General features: G+C 44.3%; 1 protein-coding gene and 1 long non-coding RNA gene across 9 annotated transcripts in view; one reads left to right on the top strand and one right to left on the bottom strand.

The window, feature by feature from the left end:
* Positions 1–18,618, top strand: part of LOC148395547 (uncharacterized) — a 56,471-nt gene that overhangs the window by 8,100 nt on the left and 29,753 nt on the right. The window contains exon 7 of the long non-coding RNA XR_015859450.1: positions 12,213–12,428. This is a non-coding gene — a long non-coding RNA (uncharacterized LOC148395547). The remainder of the gene's footprint in view (positions 1–12,212; positions 12,429–18,618) is intronic.
* On the bottom strand, positions 119–18,529 carry prx (periaxin). 8 transcript variants are annotated; one of them, XM_088380911.1, is made up of 10 exons: positions 16,599–16,770; positions 14,199–14,254; positions 13,960–14,067; positions 13,285–13,410; positions 12,834–13,002; positions 12,568–12,761; positions 12,185–12,414; positions 9,742–11,969; positions 1,738–9,204; positions 119–1,546 (listed from the first exon to the last, which is right to left on the bottom strand). In XM_088380911.1, exons 4-10 carry the CDS (start codon positions 13,312–13,314, stop codon positions 1,296–1,298), a joined length of 10,569 nt encoding a protein of 3,522 aa, XP_088237037.1. In that variant the 5' UTR covers positions 13,315–13,410; positions 13,960–14,067; positions 14,199–14,254; positions 16,599–16,770; the 3' UTR covers positions 119–1,295. The 8 variants fall into 8 exon arrangements, with proteins under 8 accessions (XP_088237037.1, XP_088237038.1, XP_088237039.1 ...); XM_088380912.1 differs by lacking the exon at positions 16,599–16,770 and adding an exon at positions 18,457–18,529 and having other exon boundaries at positions 1,738–11,969; positions 12,834–12,996; XM_088380913.1 differs by lacking the exon at positions 16,599–16,770 and adding an exon at positions 18,457–18,529 and having other exon boundaries at positions 1,738–11,969.

An 18,618-nucleotide genomic window follows, 5' to 3' on the forward strand; every position in this document is an offset into this window, starting at 1 on the left:
CTAATGCTAATCGTGCCGTACGAACCCCGGCATCTCGTAGCTAGTTAATTTGTATTTCTTTTTTATATTGAGTCATAAGTTTTTTGTGTTGCAGCTTAATATATATGTTATCAAAATATACACGTTGTGTCAATATATTATTTTATTCATGTACTTTCTTCACCAACAATCTCTCCAATGCAGTCATGACAACACATTTACTATACCACCTAACAAATACGTCAAACTCGAAAGTCTTCGTTTCTACACAAATATCTCAGTGTGTGCTGACATATACTCTTTATCCAGCATTTGTAAAATAAAATTTAAATTTCACCTGCAAAACAGGCGCAGCAACCGGAGTCAAAAACAAATGCGTATACATTCTCAAATGTTACTCATAAGAAATGTGATGATGGGTAGTGCTGTCAGATATTCTTTTCATTTTTTTTAATTCTACAAAATGTCATTTTATGAAAACTATCACTTGTATTCTGTGGTAAATATGAGGGTGAGGTGTATATTCACTATATGGACAATCAGCCTTTCATTTCTATTGTATACTGTTTATCCCACTCAAATAGCTTGATAACTGTGTCCATATAATTCATATGAAAAGAAGCATTTAAATTTAGCGAGATATTCCTAATTTGGGGTCCAAGAAAAATAAAAAAATGAACTAGAACAGCAGCATTTTGGTCTGAATGATTGACCACCAGTCAAAAGTTTACAGATATGATCCAGACAAATGGCATGACTGACAAGCTAAAAGTACAAAATGTGTCACAATGTCAAAAAAGCCTCAAAGACACACAAATCAATGTGACAAAAACATTCCCGTCACTACTCTTGGAGAATGTGATAATAATTCTAATGAATAAACTACCTCCACAAGGAACAAACTTCTATTTACATCGTCCTCTGGCAGTAATGTCAAATGTAACTACTTCAGCTACAATGAAATTGCGTTGCAAAAAAATCCTGTAGCTTGTAAAATCGTATTTATTCCTACGTTGTAATATGAAGAACTGTACACTAATGAGACTGGATTGACCAGATTTTCAACAAAGATGCGCAAAATGAACAGGCACTAATACGTAGTGACAATAGTAAAATGGCAAAATTTCCCCTAACGTCCTAAAAATGTAAAAAGACTGTCACACCATAGTTATTGTAGGGTTCTTTGCAAATTAAAATAAAGCTCTGTAACGAATTACAAACAATTGAATATACAAACAGCCTCCTAGAACATAACTCGTAAGGTGGGACGTGTCTGTATTTATATAGACTTGGATTTTGTAGGCGTGTCCGGTTCCTCAAAGGTCTGACGGCGGGTGAGTGGTTCCCAACCAATGACCCGCTGACGTCCCGGTCGGCGTGGAGTGCTGCTTCGTCCTGGTGGTCTTGGTCACCACGGTAACTGTGCCCCCTCCCCTCGGGGAAGACACTTCCCTTGTGGTGACTTCGGAGGACTGCTGGCAGAATGAGCCTGACAAGTTGGCCTCGCCTCCCAGCTCCCCTCGCCGCTGTGCCTGAGGAGACCCCTCTGGCGTGATCTGGAGGAAGCCTGCCAGGAGGCCAGGTCAAAAGGACAAGAGGTGAGGAAGGAAAACAGTAGGAGAAGCATGTAAGACAGAAGGGAAGGTTAGCCTTTGTAGCAGAGAGACAACACAAGATGGGACAGTTAATAAAACGAAAATAAACAAATGCCCAAAAAATCAAAAATACAAGACACGACTGCTTTCAAACCAGGCCTACCTGTGGAGTGAGGTTTCAGGGTGACCTTCGGGACCTTGAACCAAGAGGGAGCCTCTGTTCCCTGGGGATCTTCTATGGTGTCTCCCTCGCTCCAGGTTTGGACCTTTGTTGAGCTGAACCCCATGGTAAAATCAGCTGGTGATCCAAAGGTGTCCTGATCCAGCCTTTCTGTTCTGGAGTGGTGTGATACAACTTCCCTTGAGGACTCCTCAGCAAATCCTTCAAATGAAACCTTGCCGGGTTTTATCTGGAGCCCTTTAGAAGCTTCCCCTGACAATGAAGGTTTGCCCAGTCTGGTTGCCATTTCAAAGTTGGCGTCTCCTGCGGCTTTCTTTCCGTAAGGAGAAGTGAATTCCACCTTTGGAAGTTTGACTTTTCCACTAGCAGCCACGTCTTCGCTCTTGAAACCCTTATGAGGTCTTGAATCTTTTTCAAAATGGAACCTTGACATTGGGTCTTCTGTCTTGATTGGACTGGCACACAACGATGTTCCAGTTGTGCTAACAGATGTTTCCATGGTCTTTGTTTGAAACTTGGAAGTCTTCACTTTGACGTCACCTGTATTTAAAGTCACATTGTCTGTTTGAGGTGGATTTACTAAAACAAAAACAGCTTTCTTTATTTTGGGGCCCTCTTGTTTGATCTCCGACCCACAGAGTTCCAGTCTTCCTTCCGGGGAGGACAGGGAGGGAAGAGGGACACCAAACTTGGGGATTTTTATCCTCTTTCCTAATTTGTCCTCATCTTCATCTTGTGCTGTGCCGATATCAAAGTCTATGTCTGGAATCCTGGGGACTGCACTAGATGATGACGGTAGGTCCCGTTCTGCTGAGCCTTCTTGGATTTTCACACCTGCACTTGGTAACGCAACGCCTGGTATTTGGACATTAACGTTTCCGTCTTTGTGTCCATTGTGATTTGTGGATGCCAGACCAGAGACTTCAACTTTGACACCACCACCATTTTTCTTTTTGGGCATTCCAATATTGAATTTTGTTCCTTTGACTTTGGGCCCTTTGACTTTGCTGTTGGTTTCTACATCAGATACATCTACTTTGGTGTCTCCTTTCCGAAGTCGCAAATCCAGCTCCAAGTCCCCCTTTGGACCTGTAATATCCAGTCTTGGCATCTTCATGGTTATGTCTGTCTTTGGCATTGTCGTTTCTGGTAGGTCAATGTCGGCACGTGGCGTCTTAAAGGTGCCTCGTCCATCTCCATGTACGTCAGCATCTGGGAGCTTGGGTAGGGACACGTCTATTGACTGCATTTTAAGTTCAACTTCTGGTGCTTCCATCTTTAAAGATTTGCTTTTTGGCAGGCTGCCGATTTTTCCTTTTGGTAGGGATAAGTCCACATCAGGCATCTTAAATTTCGCTCCTCTCTCAGAACTGGACTCGAGTTTTATTTTGGGAAGTGGCACATCTAGGTCAACTTTAGGCACAGTCACATCAATCCCAGGCTTTTTGGGAATTTTCAGGTCTCCCTCATAGGTTTGGATGTCACACTGGGATACGTCTACCTCTGCTTTGGGGAGAAGAACCTCCATTTCTGGTGATTTAGTGGCGGGAAGTGATAGCTCAACTGAGGGCATCTTGGCCTTGGCCTTAGCTTCAAGGTCACCACTTGGCTTTCCTGGCATGGAGAACTTTGGGAGTTTGATAGTGACATCAGGCGCATGGAAGTGACCTTTCCCCTTGACATCAACATCTGGTTTAGGAATGGCAATGCCCCCCTTTTTTGTATTGACATCAAATTCAGGACAAGACACAGACACATCGGCATCTGCTGGGGATATTCCAAAGGAGGACATTTTGAGTTTACCTTTTTTGCCCTTCACTGTACTGTCCAAACCCAACTCCACGGATGGCGCCTTGAGAGAAATGTCACCCTCAGAGCTTTGTCCCGAAACCTCCAAACGGCCACTCTTGGACTTTCCACCAAACCTGGGAAGCGTAAAACTAGGGGCTTTGAGAGAAACATTAGGCAAATCAAAACTTCCTCCAGAAGATGGCCGACTTCCCTCTGCTTTCAGAAGCGCCACTTCCACATCGTCACCTTTTGGTTTGGTGAGGCCAAAGTCAAGATCCACCTTTGGAGCTGAGATGTCAACAGTTGGAAGTTTGACTGCCCCACGTTTTCCACCTTTTACATCAGGACCTTCCAAACTGAAGTCTACTTCTGGAGATTTGATTGTTGGAAGAGAAACATCAACCGTTGGCATGGCGACTTTTCCACCTTTAATTTCATGCTCTTCAATATTTATGTGAGGACCTTTTGCTTTCATTTTAGGAAGAGAAATATCCACAGAGGGCATGTGGAACTTTCCTCCTTTATCAACATGCCCTTCTATTCGCATTTCTCCTTCTGCTTTTCCTCTGGGAAGTGAGACATCGATGTCCGGCATATCCATCTTTGCTCCCTTGAATTCTGGACCTTTCAGCTTTACATTTCCCTCTGGAAGATTGACTTTAGGTAAAGAGACATCAATTTTTGGCATTTTTAACTTTCCTCCTTTGACATCAGGGCCCTCAAAATCAACATCACCCTCAACTTTTCCTTTGGGAAGTGACACATCCATGTCTGGAATTTCCATTTTGCCCCCCTTGAGTTCCGGACCTTTCATTCTTAAACCACCTTCTGGAAGATTGACTTTAGGTAAAGAAATGTCCCATGTTGGTATTTTGAACTTTCCTCCTTTAACGTCAGGGCCTTCAAGATCCAGGTCACCTTCAACTTTGGGAAGAGAAACGTCAACCGTTGGCATAGTGACTTTGGCACCTCTAACATCAGGACCTTCAATATTTATCTCTGGAGCTTTTGTTTTCACTTTAGGAAGAGAAATATCAACAGTGGGCATATGAAACTTTCCCTCCTTGCCGACATGCCCCTCAAATCCTATTTCTCCTTCTACTTTTCCTTGAGGGAATGACACATCCAGATCGGCCATCCCAGTCTTCCCACCACTGATCTCCGGCCCCTTTAATTTGACACCACCCTCTGGAAGATTGACTTTTGGTAAAGAAACATCCAGTGATGGCATTTTAAACTTTCCTCCTCTGACGTCAGGACCTTGCAGCTGAACGCCACCTTCAAGTTTTCCTTTGGGAAGTGAGACATCGATGTCCGGCATATCCATCTTTGCGCCCTTGAATTCTGGACCTTTTAATTTGACACCACCCTCCGGAAGGTTGACTTTTGGCAAAGAAACATCAATGGTTGGGATTTTGAATTTTCCTCCTTTGACATGAGGTCCCTCAATATCCCCCTCGATTTTGGGAATTGAGATATCAACATCTGGTGCTTCCATCTTTCCTCTGAATTCTGGACCTTGTAAGTTAACACCACTCTCTGGAAGACTAACCTTCGGTAAAGAAACATCAACAGTAGGCTTTTTGAACTTTCCTCCTCTGATATCGGGGCCTTGAAGATCCAGCTCACCTTGAACTTTGGGAAGAGAAACATCCATAGTTGGCATGGTGACCTTTCCACCTTTACCATCAAGCCCTTCAATATTTATCTCTGGACCTTTTGTTTTCATTTTGGGAAGAGAAAAATCAACAGAGGGCATATGGAACTTTCCTCCTTTACCAAGATGACCTTCAATACCCATTTCTCCCTCTGTTTTTCCTTTGAGTGAGACCTCCCCCAAATCTGGACCTTTCATTTTAACACCACCCTCTGGTAGACTTATCTTTGGCAAAGAAACATCAAGTTTGGGCATTTTAATTTGGCCTCCTTTGATACCTGGGCCTTCAATGTCTAAGTCCGGCATCTCAATCTTTTGACGGTCAAGGTCTGGACCTTTTATTTTAACACCACCCTCTGGAAGGTTGACTTTGGGTAAAGAAACATCCAATGATGGCATTTTGAATTTTGCTCCTTTGACGTCAGGGCCTTGAAGCTCAACGCCACCTTCCAATTGTCCTTTGGGAAGTGAGACATCGACATCTGGCATGTCCATCTTTCCTTTAAATTGTGGACCTTTTAGTTTAACACCACCCTCTGGAAGGTTGACTTTAGGTAAAGAAACATCAAATGTTGGTAATTTAAACTTTCCTCCTTTGACATCAGGGCCTTCAATGTCCAAATCTCCTTCAACTTTTGGAATTGAGACATCGATGTCCGGCATATCCATCTTTGCGCCCTTGAATTCTGGACCTTTTAGTTTGACATCACCCTCTGGAAGATTGACTTTTGGTAAAGAAACATCCAACGTTGGCATTTTGAACTTTCCTCCTTTGACATCAGGGCCTTGCAGCTCAACGCCACCTTCAAGTTTTCCTTTTGGAAGCGAGACACCAACATCGGGAATGTCCATCTTTCCTTTAAGTTCTGGACCTTTTAGTTTGACACCACCCTCTGGAAGATTGACTTTGGGTAAAGAAACATCCAACGTTGGCATTTTGAACTTTCCTCCTTTGACATCAGGGCCTTCAAGATCCAGTTCTCCTTCAACTTTTGGAAGCGAAACGTCAACCGTTGGCATGGTGACTTTTCCACCTTTAATGTCAGGGCCTTGAATATTGATCTCTGGAGATTTTGTTTTCATTTTGGGAAGGGAGAGATCAACAGAGGGCATATGGAACTTGACTCCTTTACCACCATGGCCTTCAATTCCACTGACTCCTGCTTTCCCTTTCGGGAATGACATATCAAGGTCTGGCATGTCGATTTTCCCTCCGCTGAACTCTGGGCCTCTTATTTGAACATCACCCTCTGGAAGATTGACCTTTGGTAAAGAAACATCCAATGTTGGCATTTTGAACTTTCCTCCTTTGACATCAGGGCCTTGAAGCTCAACGCCACCTTCAAGTTTTCCTTTGGGAAGTGATACATCGATGTCCGGCATATCCATCTTACCCCCCTTGAGTTCTGGACCTTTCACTTTGACACCACCCTCTGGAAGATTGACTTTTGGTAAAGAAACATCCAGCGTTGGCATTTTGAACTTTCCTCCTTTGACATCAGGGCCTTGAAGCTCAACGCCACCTTCAAGTTTTCCTTGGGGAAGTGAGACATCAATGTCCGGAATATCCATCTCACCTCCCTTGAGTTCTGGACCTTTCAGTTTGACGCCACCCTCTGGAAGATTGACTTTCGGTAATGAAATGTCAAATGTTGGAATTTTGAACTTTCCTCCTTTAAAGTCAGGGCTTTCAATATCCAGGTCTCCTTCAACTTTAGGAGGTTTAATGTCAACCGTTGGCATCGTGACTTTTGCACCTTTAACATCTGGACCTTCAATCTTTATCTCTGGACCTTTTGTTTTTATTTTAGGAAAAGAGAGGTCAACAGAGGGCATATGAAACTTTCCACCTTTACCAACATGCCCTTCAATCTCTATTTCTCCTTCTACTTTTCCTTTAGGGCATGAAATGTCTAAGTCCGGCATCTCAATCTTTCGTCCGTCAATGTCTGGACCTTTTATTTTAACACCACCCTCTGGAAGGTTGACTTTAGGCAAAGAAACATCCAATGATGGCATTTTGAACTTTGCTCCTTTGACATCAGGGCCTTGAAGCTCAACACCACCTTCCAATTGTCCTTTGGGAAGTGAGACATCGACATCTGGCATGTCCATCTTTCCTTTAAATTGTGGACCTTTTAGTTTAACACCACCCTCTGGAAGGTTGACTTTAGGTAAAGAAACATCAAATGTTGGTAATTTAAACTTTCCTCCTTTGACATCAGGGCCTTCAATGTCCAAATCTCCCTCAACCTTTGGAAGTGAGACATCGATGTCCGGCATGTCTATCTTTGCGCCCTTGAATTCGGGACCTTTTAGTTTGACACCACCCTCGGGAAGATTGACTTTTGGTAAAGAAACATCCAACGTTGGCATTTTGAACTTCCCTCCTTTGACATCAGGGCCTTGCACCTCAATGTCACCTTCAAGTTTTCCTTTGGGAAGTGAGACATCGATGTCCGGCATATCCATCTTTCCTCCCTTGAATTCTGGACCTTTCAGCTTTACATTTCCCTCTGGAAGATTGACTTTTGGTAAAGAGACATCTAATGTTGGCATTTTGAACTTTCCTCCTTTGACATCAGGGCCTTCAAGATCCAATTCGCCTTCAACTTTTGGAAGGGAAACATCCAAAGATGGGGTGGTGACTTTTGCACCTTTAAAATCAGGACCTTCCATTTTTATCTCTGGACCTTTTGTTTTCATTTTAGGAAGAGAAAGATCAACAGAGGGCATATGAAACTTTCCTCCTTTCCCAACCTGCGCTTCAATTCCCATTTTTCCTTTCGGGAATGAAATATCCAAGTCTGGCATCTCAGTCTTCCGTCCCTCAAGTTCTGGGCCTTTTAGTTTGATATCACCTTCTGGAAGACTGACTTTTGGTAAAGAAACATCAATTGTCGGCATTTTAAACTTTCCTCCTTTGACATCAGGTCCTTCAAGATCCAGGTCACCTTCAACTTTTCCTTTAGGAAATGAAGTATCCAAGTGTGGCATTTCAATTTTTCCTTTGATATTTGGTGTTTCCAATTTGGGATCAAACTTTGGGAGGTTGGCCGTTGGTAAAGAAACATCAATTGTCGGCATTTTGAACTTTCCTCCTTTGATGTCAAGGTCTACTGGATCAACCTCAACCTTTCCTTTGGGAAGTGAGACGTCAAGGTCTGGCATTTCTATCTTCCCTTTCCTCAATTCTGGACCTTTTAGTTTGACACCCCCCTCTGGAAGATGGACTTTTGGTAATGAAACATCCAGTGACGGTATTTTAAACTTTCCTCCTTTGGCTTTAGGGCCTTTAATGTCAAAATCTCCCTCAGCTTTCGGAAGTGAGACATCAAGGTCTGGAGTTTCAAGCTTTACTCCCTTAAGTCCTGGACCTTTTACTTTAACATCGCCCTCTGGAAGACTGACTGTGGGTAAAGAAACATCCAATGTTGGCATTTTAAATTTTCCTCCTTTGACATCAGGGCCTTTGAGATCTAGCTCACCTTCAACTTTGGGAAGGGAAACATCCACAGATGGGGAAGTGACTTTTCCACCCTTAAATTCAGGACCCTCAACATTGATCTGTGGACCTTTTGTTTTTATTTTTGGAAGAGAAAGATCAACAGAGGGCATGTGAAACTTTCCACCCTTGCCATGTCCTTCAATTCCTAGTTTTCCTTCTGCTTTTCCTTTAGGAAATGAAATATCCAAGTCTGGCATTTCAATCTTACGGCCCTCAAGTTCTGGACCTTTTAGTTTGACATTGCCCTCCGGAAGATTGACTTTGGGTAAAGAAACATCCAATGATGGCATTTTGAACTTTGCTCCTTTGACATCAGGGCCTTCAATGTCAAAATCACCCTCAACTTTGGGAAGAGAGACATCGACATCTGGAATGTCCATCTTTCCTCTGAATTCTGGACCTTTCAGTTTGATGCCGCCTTCTGGAAGGTTGGCTTTTGGTAAAGAGACATCCAATGTTGGCATTTTAAACTTTCCTCCTTTGACATCAGGGCCTTCAAAATCAACATTTCCTTTGGGAAGTGACACATCGATGTCTGGAATTTCCATTTTGCCCCCCTTGAATTCAGGGCCTTTAAGTTTGACACCACCCTCTGGAAGATTGACTTTTGGTAATGAAACGTCAAACGTTGGGATTTTGAACTTTCCTCCTTTGACCTCAGGGCCTTCCAACTCAATGCCACCTTCCAATTGTCCTTTGGGAATAGATGCACCAATATCTGGCATATCCATCTTTCCTCCCTTGAATTCTGGACCTTTCAGCTTTACATTTCCTTCTGGAAGATTGGCTTTTGGTAAAGAAACATCCAATGTTGGCATTTTGAACTTTCCTCCTTTGACATCAGGGCCTTCAAACTCAAGATCACCTTCAAATTTTCCTTTGGGAAGTGAGACATCAATATCTGGCATTTCCATTCTCCCTCCTTTAAGTTCTGGACCTTTCAGTTTGACACCACCCTCTGGAAGACTGACTTTAGGTAAAGAAACATCAAATGTTGGCATTTTAAACTTTCCTCCTTTGAGATCGGGGCCTTCAATGTCAAAATCTGCTTCAGCTTTTGGAAGCGAAACATCAACATCTGGAATGTCCATGTTTCCTCTAAGCTCTGGACCTTTTATTTTGACACCACCTTCTGGAAGATTGACTTTTGGTAAAGAGACATCCAACGTTGGCATTTTGAACTTTGCTCCTTTCACATCAGGGCCTTGAAGCTCAGCGCCACCTTCAAGTTTTCCTTTCGGAAGTGAGACATCGACATCCGGGGTTTCCATCTTTCCTCTAAATTGTGGGCCTTTTAGTTTAACACCACCCTCTGGAAGGTTGACTTTAGGTAAAGAAACATTAAATGTTGGTATTTTAAACTTTCCTCCTTTTACATCAGGCCCTTCAATGTCAAAATCTGCTTCAGCTTTTGGAAGCGAGATATCAACGTCTGGAATTTCCGTCTTCCCTTTAAGTTCTGGAAGATTGACTTTTGGTAATGAGACATCCAACGTTGGTGTTTTGAACTTTCCACCTTTGACATCAGGGCCTTGCAGCTCAACGCCACCTTCAAGTTTACCTTTGGGAAGTGAGACATCGATGTCCGGCATATCCATCTTTGCTCCCTTGAATTCCGGACCTTTCAGCTTTACATTTCCCTCTGGAAGAGTGACTTTTGGTAAAGAAACATCTAATGATGGCATTTTGAACTTTGGTCCTTTGACATCAGGGCCTTGAAGTTCAACGTCACCTTCAAATTTTCCTTTGGGAAGCGAGACATCGACATCTGGGGTTTCCATCTTTCCTTTAAATTGTGGACCTTTTAGTTTAACACCACCCTCTGGAAGGTTGACTTTAGGTAAAGAAACATCAAATGTTGGTAATTTAAACTTTCCTCCTTTGACATCAGGGCCTTCAATGTCCAAATCTCCCTCAACTCTTGGAAGCGAGACATCAATGTCCGGCATGTCCATCTTTGCACCCTTGAATTCTGGACCTTTTAGTTTGACACCACCCTCTGGAAGATTGACTTTTGGTAAAGAAACATCCAACGATGGCATTTTGAACTTTCCTCCTTGGATATCAGGGCCCTGAAGCTCAACGCCACCTTCAAGTTTTCCTTTCGGAAGTGAGACGTCAATATCTGGCATCTCCATCCTCCCAGCCTTGAATTCTGGACCTTTCAACTTTACATTACCCTCTGGAAGACTGATTGATGGCACATTGAGGTCCACATCTTTGCCTTTGGGAAGCGTCAGGTCCACACTGGGTATCTTGAATTCACCTTTAACATCTGGTCCTTTCAGATGAGCTGTTTGTGATTGAGATACATCAAAACTGGGTAAGCTGAATGTCCCATCTCCACCGATGTAATGACTCATGTCTACTCCAATCTCAGCAGAAGGAAGAGAAAATTTCCCTCTACTTTCTGCAACATCCAGATCAGACGATCCCATCTTTGGTAAAGAGATATCCAGTGTGGGCATGGAAATTTCTGGTCCTTTAAAAGTTCCCTCCACCTCGTCAGGAATTCTCCCTACATGGAGGTCCACGTCCGGCACAGAAAAGTCCATTCCAGGCTTCTTAATTGATGTCTTTACATCCATGTCTGATGTTCCTTTGACTTTGGGTAAAGAGATGTCAACAGTAGGCAAAGATGGAATGTTTCCTTTGGTGACGTGTACTTCAGGGACAACAATACCACTTCCACCCTTTACCTCCACCGTTGGAACGCTGATTTCTCCTTCTGCTTTGACTTTCATTTTGTCATCTTTCTCATCCAAATGACGCGATAGTCTCATTTTGGGAAGCTTCAACTTTGGCATTTGGAGTTTTCCATCACCTTTGCCTGTCTCCACATCAACTTTCCCCATTGAAACTTTGGCGTCGGCTCCTCTTACTTCAACTTTCGGACCTTTAATTTCCACCTTTCCCTTCTCGGCGGGCAAAGATGCATCAGATTGGATGGAAGGGAGGGCAAACTCCACATCCGGGGAATTTAACGACGCTCCCCCCATCTCCACCTCTACTCCCTTCCCAGCAGGAAAACTGAACTCTAAAGATGGCGACGCAATGTTTACACCTGGCTTCTTCAGTTCCACAGATCCAGACTTGGCGTCCTTACTCTTAGGAAAGTTGATTCCAAACTTGGGAGCTTTTCCTTTGGCTTTCACTTTGGCTGCAGGAATCTCAGCCGGGGAGACCTTCACCTTTGCTTCCAGTCGTCCGCTGTCCTCTTTTCCTCCGCTCTGACCTTTTATCTTCATCCCAGGAAACCTGAGAAGACATTTTATTTGGATGAAAACTGCTGCAGAAAAGAATGAGAATTCTGACTGCACACCATATCATGGTGAATGGCAAGAGGTGGACACACATGAACTGAACCTTCTCTGATTCAGTGGAGGAGCGTTTAATTGTACGTATATTATTATATATACACACAAGATATGTTCTTAAAAAATTCCTATAATATGTAGTACACCTTGACCAACCTGATTTTCCTCTTTTCCTTTGCTGCAGAACCCCCATCGGCCTCCAGGTGCCCGCTCTGCCTGTGTTTAAACTTGGGGAGGCAAAATTCCACGTCCACATCGCTAATGTCCAGCCGGGGCGGCGTTCCCTCGATCACCAGCTCTTCACGCCGCTTCTCCTTCAGCCTCCTCAGACCAAAGCGACCCCCTCGCTTCTTCTTGGCCTTGAATGGCTTGATGGCCTTCACGCTCTGAAACATACAAGGTCAGTCACCCTTCACCTTAGGCCTCTTTTTAAAGTCATAGTAAGCTTGTTATTGAATTTCAATTTGAAAAAGGCAATATGTTTAATTCAGACACTGGTGCTAGAAAGTCACATGGGACAAATGACATTTTTTGATTACCATTTTGGCCACCTTGGTTTTGGGACCTTTGATGTCCACACTGGGCAGGCGGGGACGTAAGTAGACATCCTCCCCCTGGATCGTCCTCTTGACCAGGAAGCTGACTTTGTAGGGCTCGGCGCACTGAAGGATCTTCAGAGCGTCTTCATATCGCACATTGTCAAAGTAGACCTTGGCACTAAGCAGCTGGTCACCTGATGTGGAGAGGAGGTCAGCAAGAATTAGGGTTGACTGTAGTTGGAGGAAATAGGGTAGCATGCAGGCACCTTGTTGCAGACTGAGATGTTTGGCGGCTGGCGAGTCCTTGAGGACGTCTTTGATGAAGATGCCTCGCTCTCCACCGCCGGTCACGCTGTAGCCACTAGCTCCGGCCTCCGCTTCCGTCTCCACCATGATCTCCACCGGAGGCTCGGCGGCTTTCGCCGGGGTCTGGTCCTCAATCACAAACGCAAGGTTTTTCAGTCTGGACTGTCACTGTTGTGAAATCCATCAAGCTACAAATCAAGATGGTGAGCATCAGCAGCAAAACTGTTAGCACTTCATTCATAGGGGCAAGACGGTGGACTCGTGGCTAACACGTCTGCCTCTTAGTTGTGAATTTGTCTTTGTCCTTTGCTTACAGTAGCATTTTTTGCATAGTTTGTATTTTTAGGAGACTACTTAAATGTTTCTAATTGAATCCGGATCGATTTTTGTATGATGGCTATTGGGACTTACCGTCTGCTCGTCGAAAGTTTCTGGGTCCATCTCGGGTTGGGCCAGTTGGCAGGTGGATGTTCTAAGGTGACTTCTTTTCTGACTCAGCACCTTTTTCAACTCTGCATGGAGCTTCTCCTTCTGCTCCTGTGCACAAAGCAAGAAGAGCTTGCCATTCGCCATAATGCCTTCATCTCCATCATTACTGTTCAAATTGGTAACATTGATTCGTGTCTTTGTGTGTGTCAGCAATATTTTAAATAATTGTCTTGCCCATACCCTACCAAGCAGTCTTACCGTGGTAAGATCTATTTCTGGCTCTAGAGTAATTTATCAAAGATGATCCACATTGTTTGTTGTTGATGCCCTGGTGTAAAGACTGCTGACAACTCTGCTGACTCCGCACAAATGAAAGCTGTTTATGTGGCCCGACCATTGTGCTCCACAATAGCATAGTGAGGCTGTGCTGCCGGCTGAGCTCATGAGTGGCAGCCAACAAAAGTCTCTGGAGACACCCTTTTTCCATTGATCCATTGTTGAAACTCTTTGCAGAAGAATAGAAGGTGGAAGCAACTCCACACTGTTCCAATATTTTTGTTGGGATAGAGCTCATAGTGTTTGTGTGTATAGATTATGGATGGGAGGTTGATAAAAAAGAAAAATAGGCGACAGTATATGTCTGAATTTGCGTCTCACCACTCTCTCTGGACTCTCGTGTTCCTCTGCAGAAGCGCTGTGGTGAGGGTTGCGTTGTGGGCCGGCGGGGGGTCTGCTGGACGGGGGAGAACGCTTCTTATCTTTCACCTGTGCAGAAGAACCACACGGTGATGGCTCTCGTATATTTCAATGTGTCTCAATGGAAAGGAAGCAGTATCTTTGCTAAACAAATTAAATGGTGAGGGTGTAGCTCGACATTTGAGATGCCTTTTGCTTACCGTGTGATCTCTGCTGGCAAAGTAAACATGGCCGTCGTCGTCTTCTCTGTCAGAGTCTGGAAGGGGAACAACAAAACGTACAAAGGAAACATATTAAACCATGTTGCTTAGCAATTAGCTGTCCATATCATAAACATGGTTGCCCATTTGTCAGTTTGCAGGACTTAAATTAATGTCAGAGACTGTTTTATGCCTCTCGCTTGTTGCTTCTGTTTTGGTTAGCAACAGATGTCATATCTTGTTTGTAAACAATTGCATCTGTGAAGTTGCAATGCATGTAGATCTTGAAGAGGGCGAAAGGAAGGCGTTTATCTGTCTTGAGTGGATGACGCAGCTGGCGACTTATATAGGGGCCGGGCCTTTATTGCAGCAAGGGTCGCTCCGTATTAAAGTGAGCGCCACAGAATGCGAGTTATGTCATCTTGTGACCTGCTGGTTACCGGACACTCATCTACACACCCCAAACGGGGTTCGCCATTCCACACGGATGAATTTACGCACACAGGTGCATGGAACATACATAGCCAAAGCGAGGTCCTTAGAAAGTGATCACATGAAATAGCTGAAGGTCCGCCCGCAGTGACTGCAAGCCAAGCCATTCCTGAAATGTTAACGTGCTGGGATGTCGGTTTCTACACACGCTCAACTGAACTGAACTTGATTTGGAAAGCACTTTAAAAACAACCACGGATATTTGAACGTCAACCAAGTTAAAGACAAAACCACTAAAAAGGTGCAGAACCTTAAAACCAAACGTCAGAAAAATCTGTCGAGTATGGATACCTGAAAAATCTCGAGTCCAGTATTTGTATTTTGTTACTTCCAACACAGACGGGAAACATCCTCTGATTTCCTGTCTGAGTCATGAGACAAGAAAAAAACAAGTGCAGACGGAACCAATCCTCCTTAGGATCAAGTGTGTAAAGCCAGCTCTTGTTCTGAAGGTCCATGAATCAGATCGGCCCATCTCTGGGCAGGAAATGGCTCCATGTAAACAGGAAAGTCTTTCTGACAAAGATGTCCACCTATTTGTGAGTAAATTCACTGACAGGGCTCTTCCCTCACGGATTCATCCTCCTTCAGATGTCAGACATTGTTTCCTCATGGGATGGAAAGGGGGCGAGGCCTTCCCAAGCCCAGATCCATTCTTGACCCAACTTCCTGCTCAAAAATGAACCTCACCCACTTGCACCACAGCCACCGCCCGGACGGCGGACGCCAGGAAACCACCGTTGCAATCCATCATGTCACTTGTGGTCCATATTTACGCCGAAGCGTCAAGAGTTCATGCGATGCCGTCGAGCTGCTTCCACTACGCTCTGAACCTTTTTTTTTTTAAAAAAAAAGGGGAATCCAGTTCTTGGCCTTAGTCACACCAGCTGGACTCATGGAGGCTTCACATGTCAGAAGCAGCTTGACACTACATCTGACCATGAAGACATGACTGAAATTCCATTTGTGTAGTGACCAGTGGTTGGAAGTAACAATATACAAAAACTTGCTTGATGTACCAAACTAGATTTTTGAGGAATCTATACTTGAGTGTGTATTGTCCGAACAAATTCACCAAAATCACGTTACACCACCTTGTACTTAGACCTGCCTTTCAGACAACAAACTGTCGGGTGTGCCTGGGGTGTCGGAACGCCCACAACGGCGCAGACAAATTCCCAAACATGCTAAAGGAGGCTTGCATCCGCACGAAAATCAAGACCCATACACGTGCACAGTCTACGAAAATAGAGCCCATGGACTAAACCATAGCAGATAGCATCGATAGTGATGGGTCTTAAATACGACCGCTCAATTGAAAAAGCTTTGCAAGGTCTACATATACAAAACACTTCTAGTGCAGACGCAACTATCTTGGGTGTCATCGTTGTGCCCTCGCCATACCGACATACCAGGCTGGGGCGGGTAAGGTTGGTAGGGGGGTCCATTTCTGTGTAGGAGGGGGCAAACGGATCCAATGACCATCATGCTGCAGCTGTCACTGGTGTGTAACGCTAAAACGAAGGCTGAATCAATGCCATGCCAGAACCTCTGACAGCTCTGCGTCATTTTATTTTCTGCAGATTTTTGGTGTTTTTCACAAACGCTGAAATTCTGACATTCTGCAAAGCTTACCCAACGTGACTTGCCTACATACTGAATGAGGGAGCTAGCATTTATTTTGGCCAGGTCTTGTCACCAAACACTCTAAAAGTTATGGTGGCACACACACTACTCGAGTGTTTGTTGAAACAGCATGCTATTGTTCCGCCATGTGCAGCCATTCCGCACTGTGCAGGCCAAGCAACTTTCCGCAAAACTTCCCATGACAACTACAGGACAGAAACTTGACGTTTCTCTCCAGAGCTACTCAACGGCGCTTTAAAGGAAGCTGAAGCTCCATCCTACCTTCCTCTCAGCCTTCTCAGGGTCTCCCTTCAGAACTCCAATCTCAGCCTCTGTCTTCTTCCCGCCCTAGAACTTTCAGTCTCTCACTCTTGGTGGTATATCTTAAAATTGCCCCCTTTCGCTTTCTGTCAATAACGTTTATCCCTTGTCACCAGCCAGCCCATGGCTCCCCTCACTGAAAGCCTCCGGGCCGACACGGGACCACAGCATCTCCAGGAGGGACGGGGCCGGCTTGCTGATTGGCCGGTAGGCAGGAAGATGCACCATATTAGGCCAGCGGGAGGTGGGGACTGCATTACTGATAAAGTCGGGAGGGAGAAAGAGATAACAAGGTTTGGGACATGGTGGAAGTGGCTTTGTGAGAAGATTGAATGTGGTGCTACTCACTCAAGCATTATTTCAAAAGCGGGTATCATTTTTGAGCCAATGTCGATAAAGTAGGAACTTTAGGTATGTGGAGAGAAAACTCTGATGGTCTTGCAGAATGACGGTCCCGGCGGGAGATGTTTACAGATTATTTTTAAAGCAAAGGTCTAAAAATAGAAAGAACGGGATTTGGAGAATGGGTGAAGCTTCCTCTCACTATGTTCGAGCAGCTGCAACACTGTTTGTGTGTGTGTGTGTGCCCCTCTCTATTATTAGTGTGTGTTTCTGAGTGCGTATTATTAGTGTGCTAAACAGTGAGTCCGCCCAACCGCACAAACAAACCCAGCATCAAATTCCTGCCTTGTGATGAGGTGGATTGTTGACAAAACACAAGACGTGTTCCCAGAATTCTCATAATCTGAAACGGAGAGTGTATATTTGATATCAGGACTGAACCGTCAGCATAATAAATTCCTTCGTGGTAGATTGTGTGACTTCCTCCTGTAGCTACAAATCAAATCCAGTATCACACTGCAGTCCTGGTATTGGAATGTAGTCAGGATGATACTGGGACCTATGGTTTTCAAGATGTTGGAATTTGTCAGGTAGGCATTGGGAAGTTTTCAGAATGCCTTTGGCATTTGTCGAGGTGCTGTTGTGGTTAGGATTGGATTGGTTTTAGGATTATGTCAAGATCTTGTAGCGATTGCATCTGTAGAGTGTCAGGATTTAGCCAAGAGGTTTTGGGAATGGCGTTGGATTTTGATGGGATGTTGTGGAGATGGCCTCAGTAGAGTGTTAGGAATTTGTCGAGATGTTTTATAAAATAACCCTCGAGGATGAATCCAAGAAGCCCATATAAGGATTAACATTTGGATGGTTTTGTGTTGGTCTGGTATCAGGATTGTGTTGAGATGGGGCGGCTGCCATGACTGTCAGCAAACATGGACTTTGAAACACAAAACCTGTATTTCCATGATTCAGTTTGGGGTATCTGGACTTGGATGGGGTTCAGCCATTGGTGCTGCCTGGTCGCTGTTGTTCAGTTTTGCCGTTGCCTTGCTAGGTTACTTCCCAAATAGAAATAAGATAAGAATGAACTCCACCCAGATATGTAGTGACGTGTTCAACCAAGAATCTAGACAAGCAATCAAGACTATTCCAAAAAATGGATGTCTAATTGAGTGAAATGATAGAAATCAGAAGAATCTTGCAATGTTACATGTCTACATAACAATGGTTACAAGGTAACACTAATCTGGAGTCACAACTTGTTAGTAAAATCAACACATCTCAACTAAGTCTTAAGCAAAGTCGTAAGAGAAGGGGCAACATAGTTAATGGTGAATAGGAAACAATCACCATTGAAGATATCAATTAGCCACATTTAGTTACTTAAAAACTGATCACCCAAGTATCAGTTTGATGTCTTTGGCGGATCTCAATCTCTGGGAATTATAGCCGATCCAGACTGAAAGTTTTCAATCCTAACCTGCATCAGAGGAAGGTGTCCAGGTGACTCGGAATATTCCACGGAGACACTCACACATGGTCTGCAGGAGGATGCCACTGGAGCACACCAACACAGCAGCCTGCACTCGGGGCTCTCGAGGTGGAGGCGATCCCGGGGTGGCTTTGACGCTTTGGGGCCGGC

The sequence above is a fragment of the Syngnathus floridae genome, chromosome 7 (assembly GCF_059516105.1).
Source record: "Syngnathus floridae isolate MCC-2025c chromosome 7, RoL_Sflo_1.0, whole genome shotgun sequence".
Lineage (NCBI taxonomy): Eukaryota > Metazoa > Chordata > Actinopteri > Syngnathiformes > Syngnathidae > Syngnathus > Syngnathus floridae.

Bases quoted from the DNA above. Each gene is read 5' to 3' on its own strand.
- prx (XM_088380913.1), bottom strand. From the start codon at position 18,514: ATGTGTGAGTGTCTCCGTGGAATATTCCGAGTCACCTGGACACCTTCC. The intron at 14,068-14,198 runs GTAAGCAAAAGG...TCTTCTGCACAG, and splicing joins TTGCCAGCAGAGATCACACG to GTGAAAGATAAGAAGCGTTC. The intron at 13,003-13,284 runs GTAAGTCCCAAT...TTTGTGATTGAG, and splicing joins AAACTTTCGACGAGCAGACG to GACCAGACCCCGGCGAAAGC.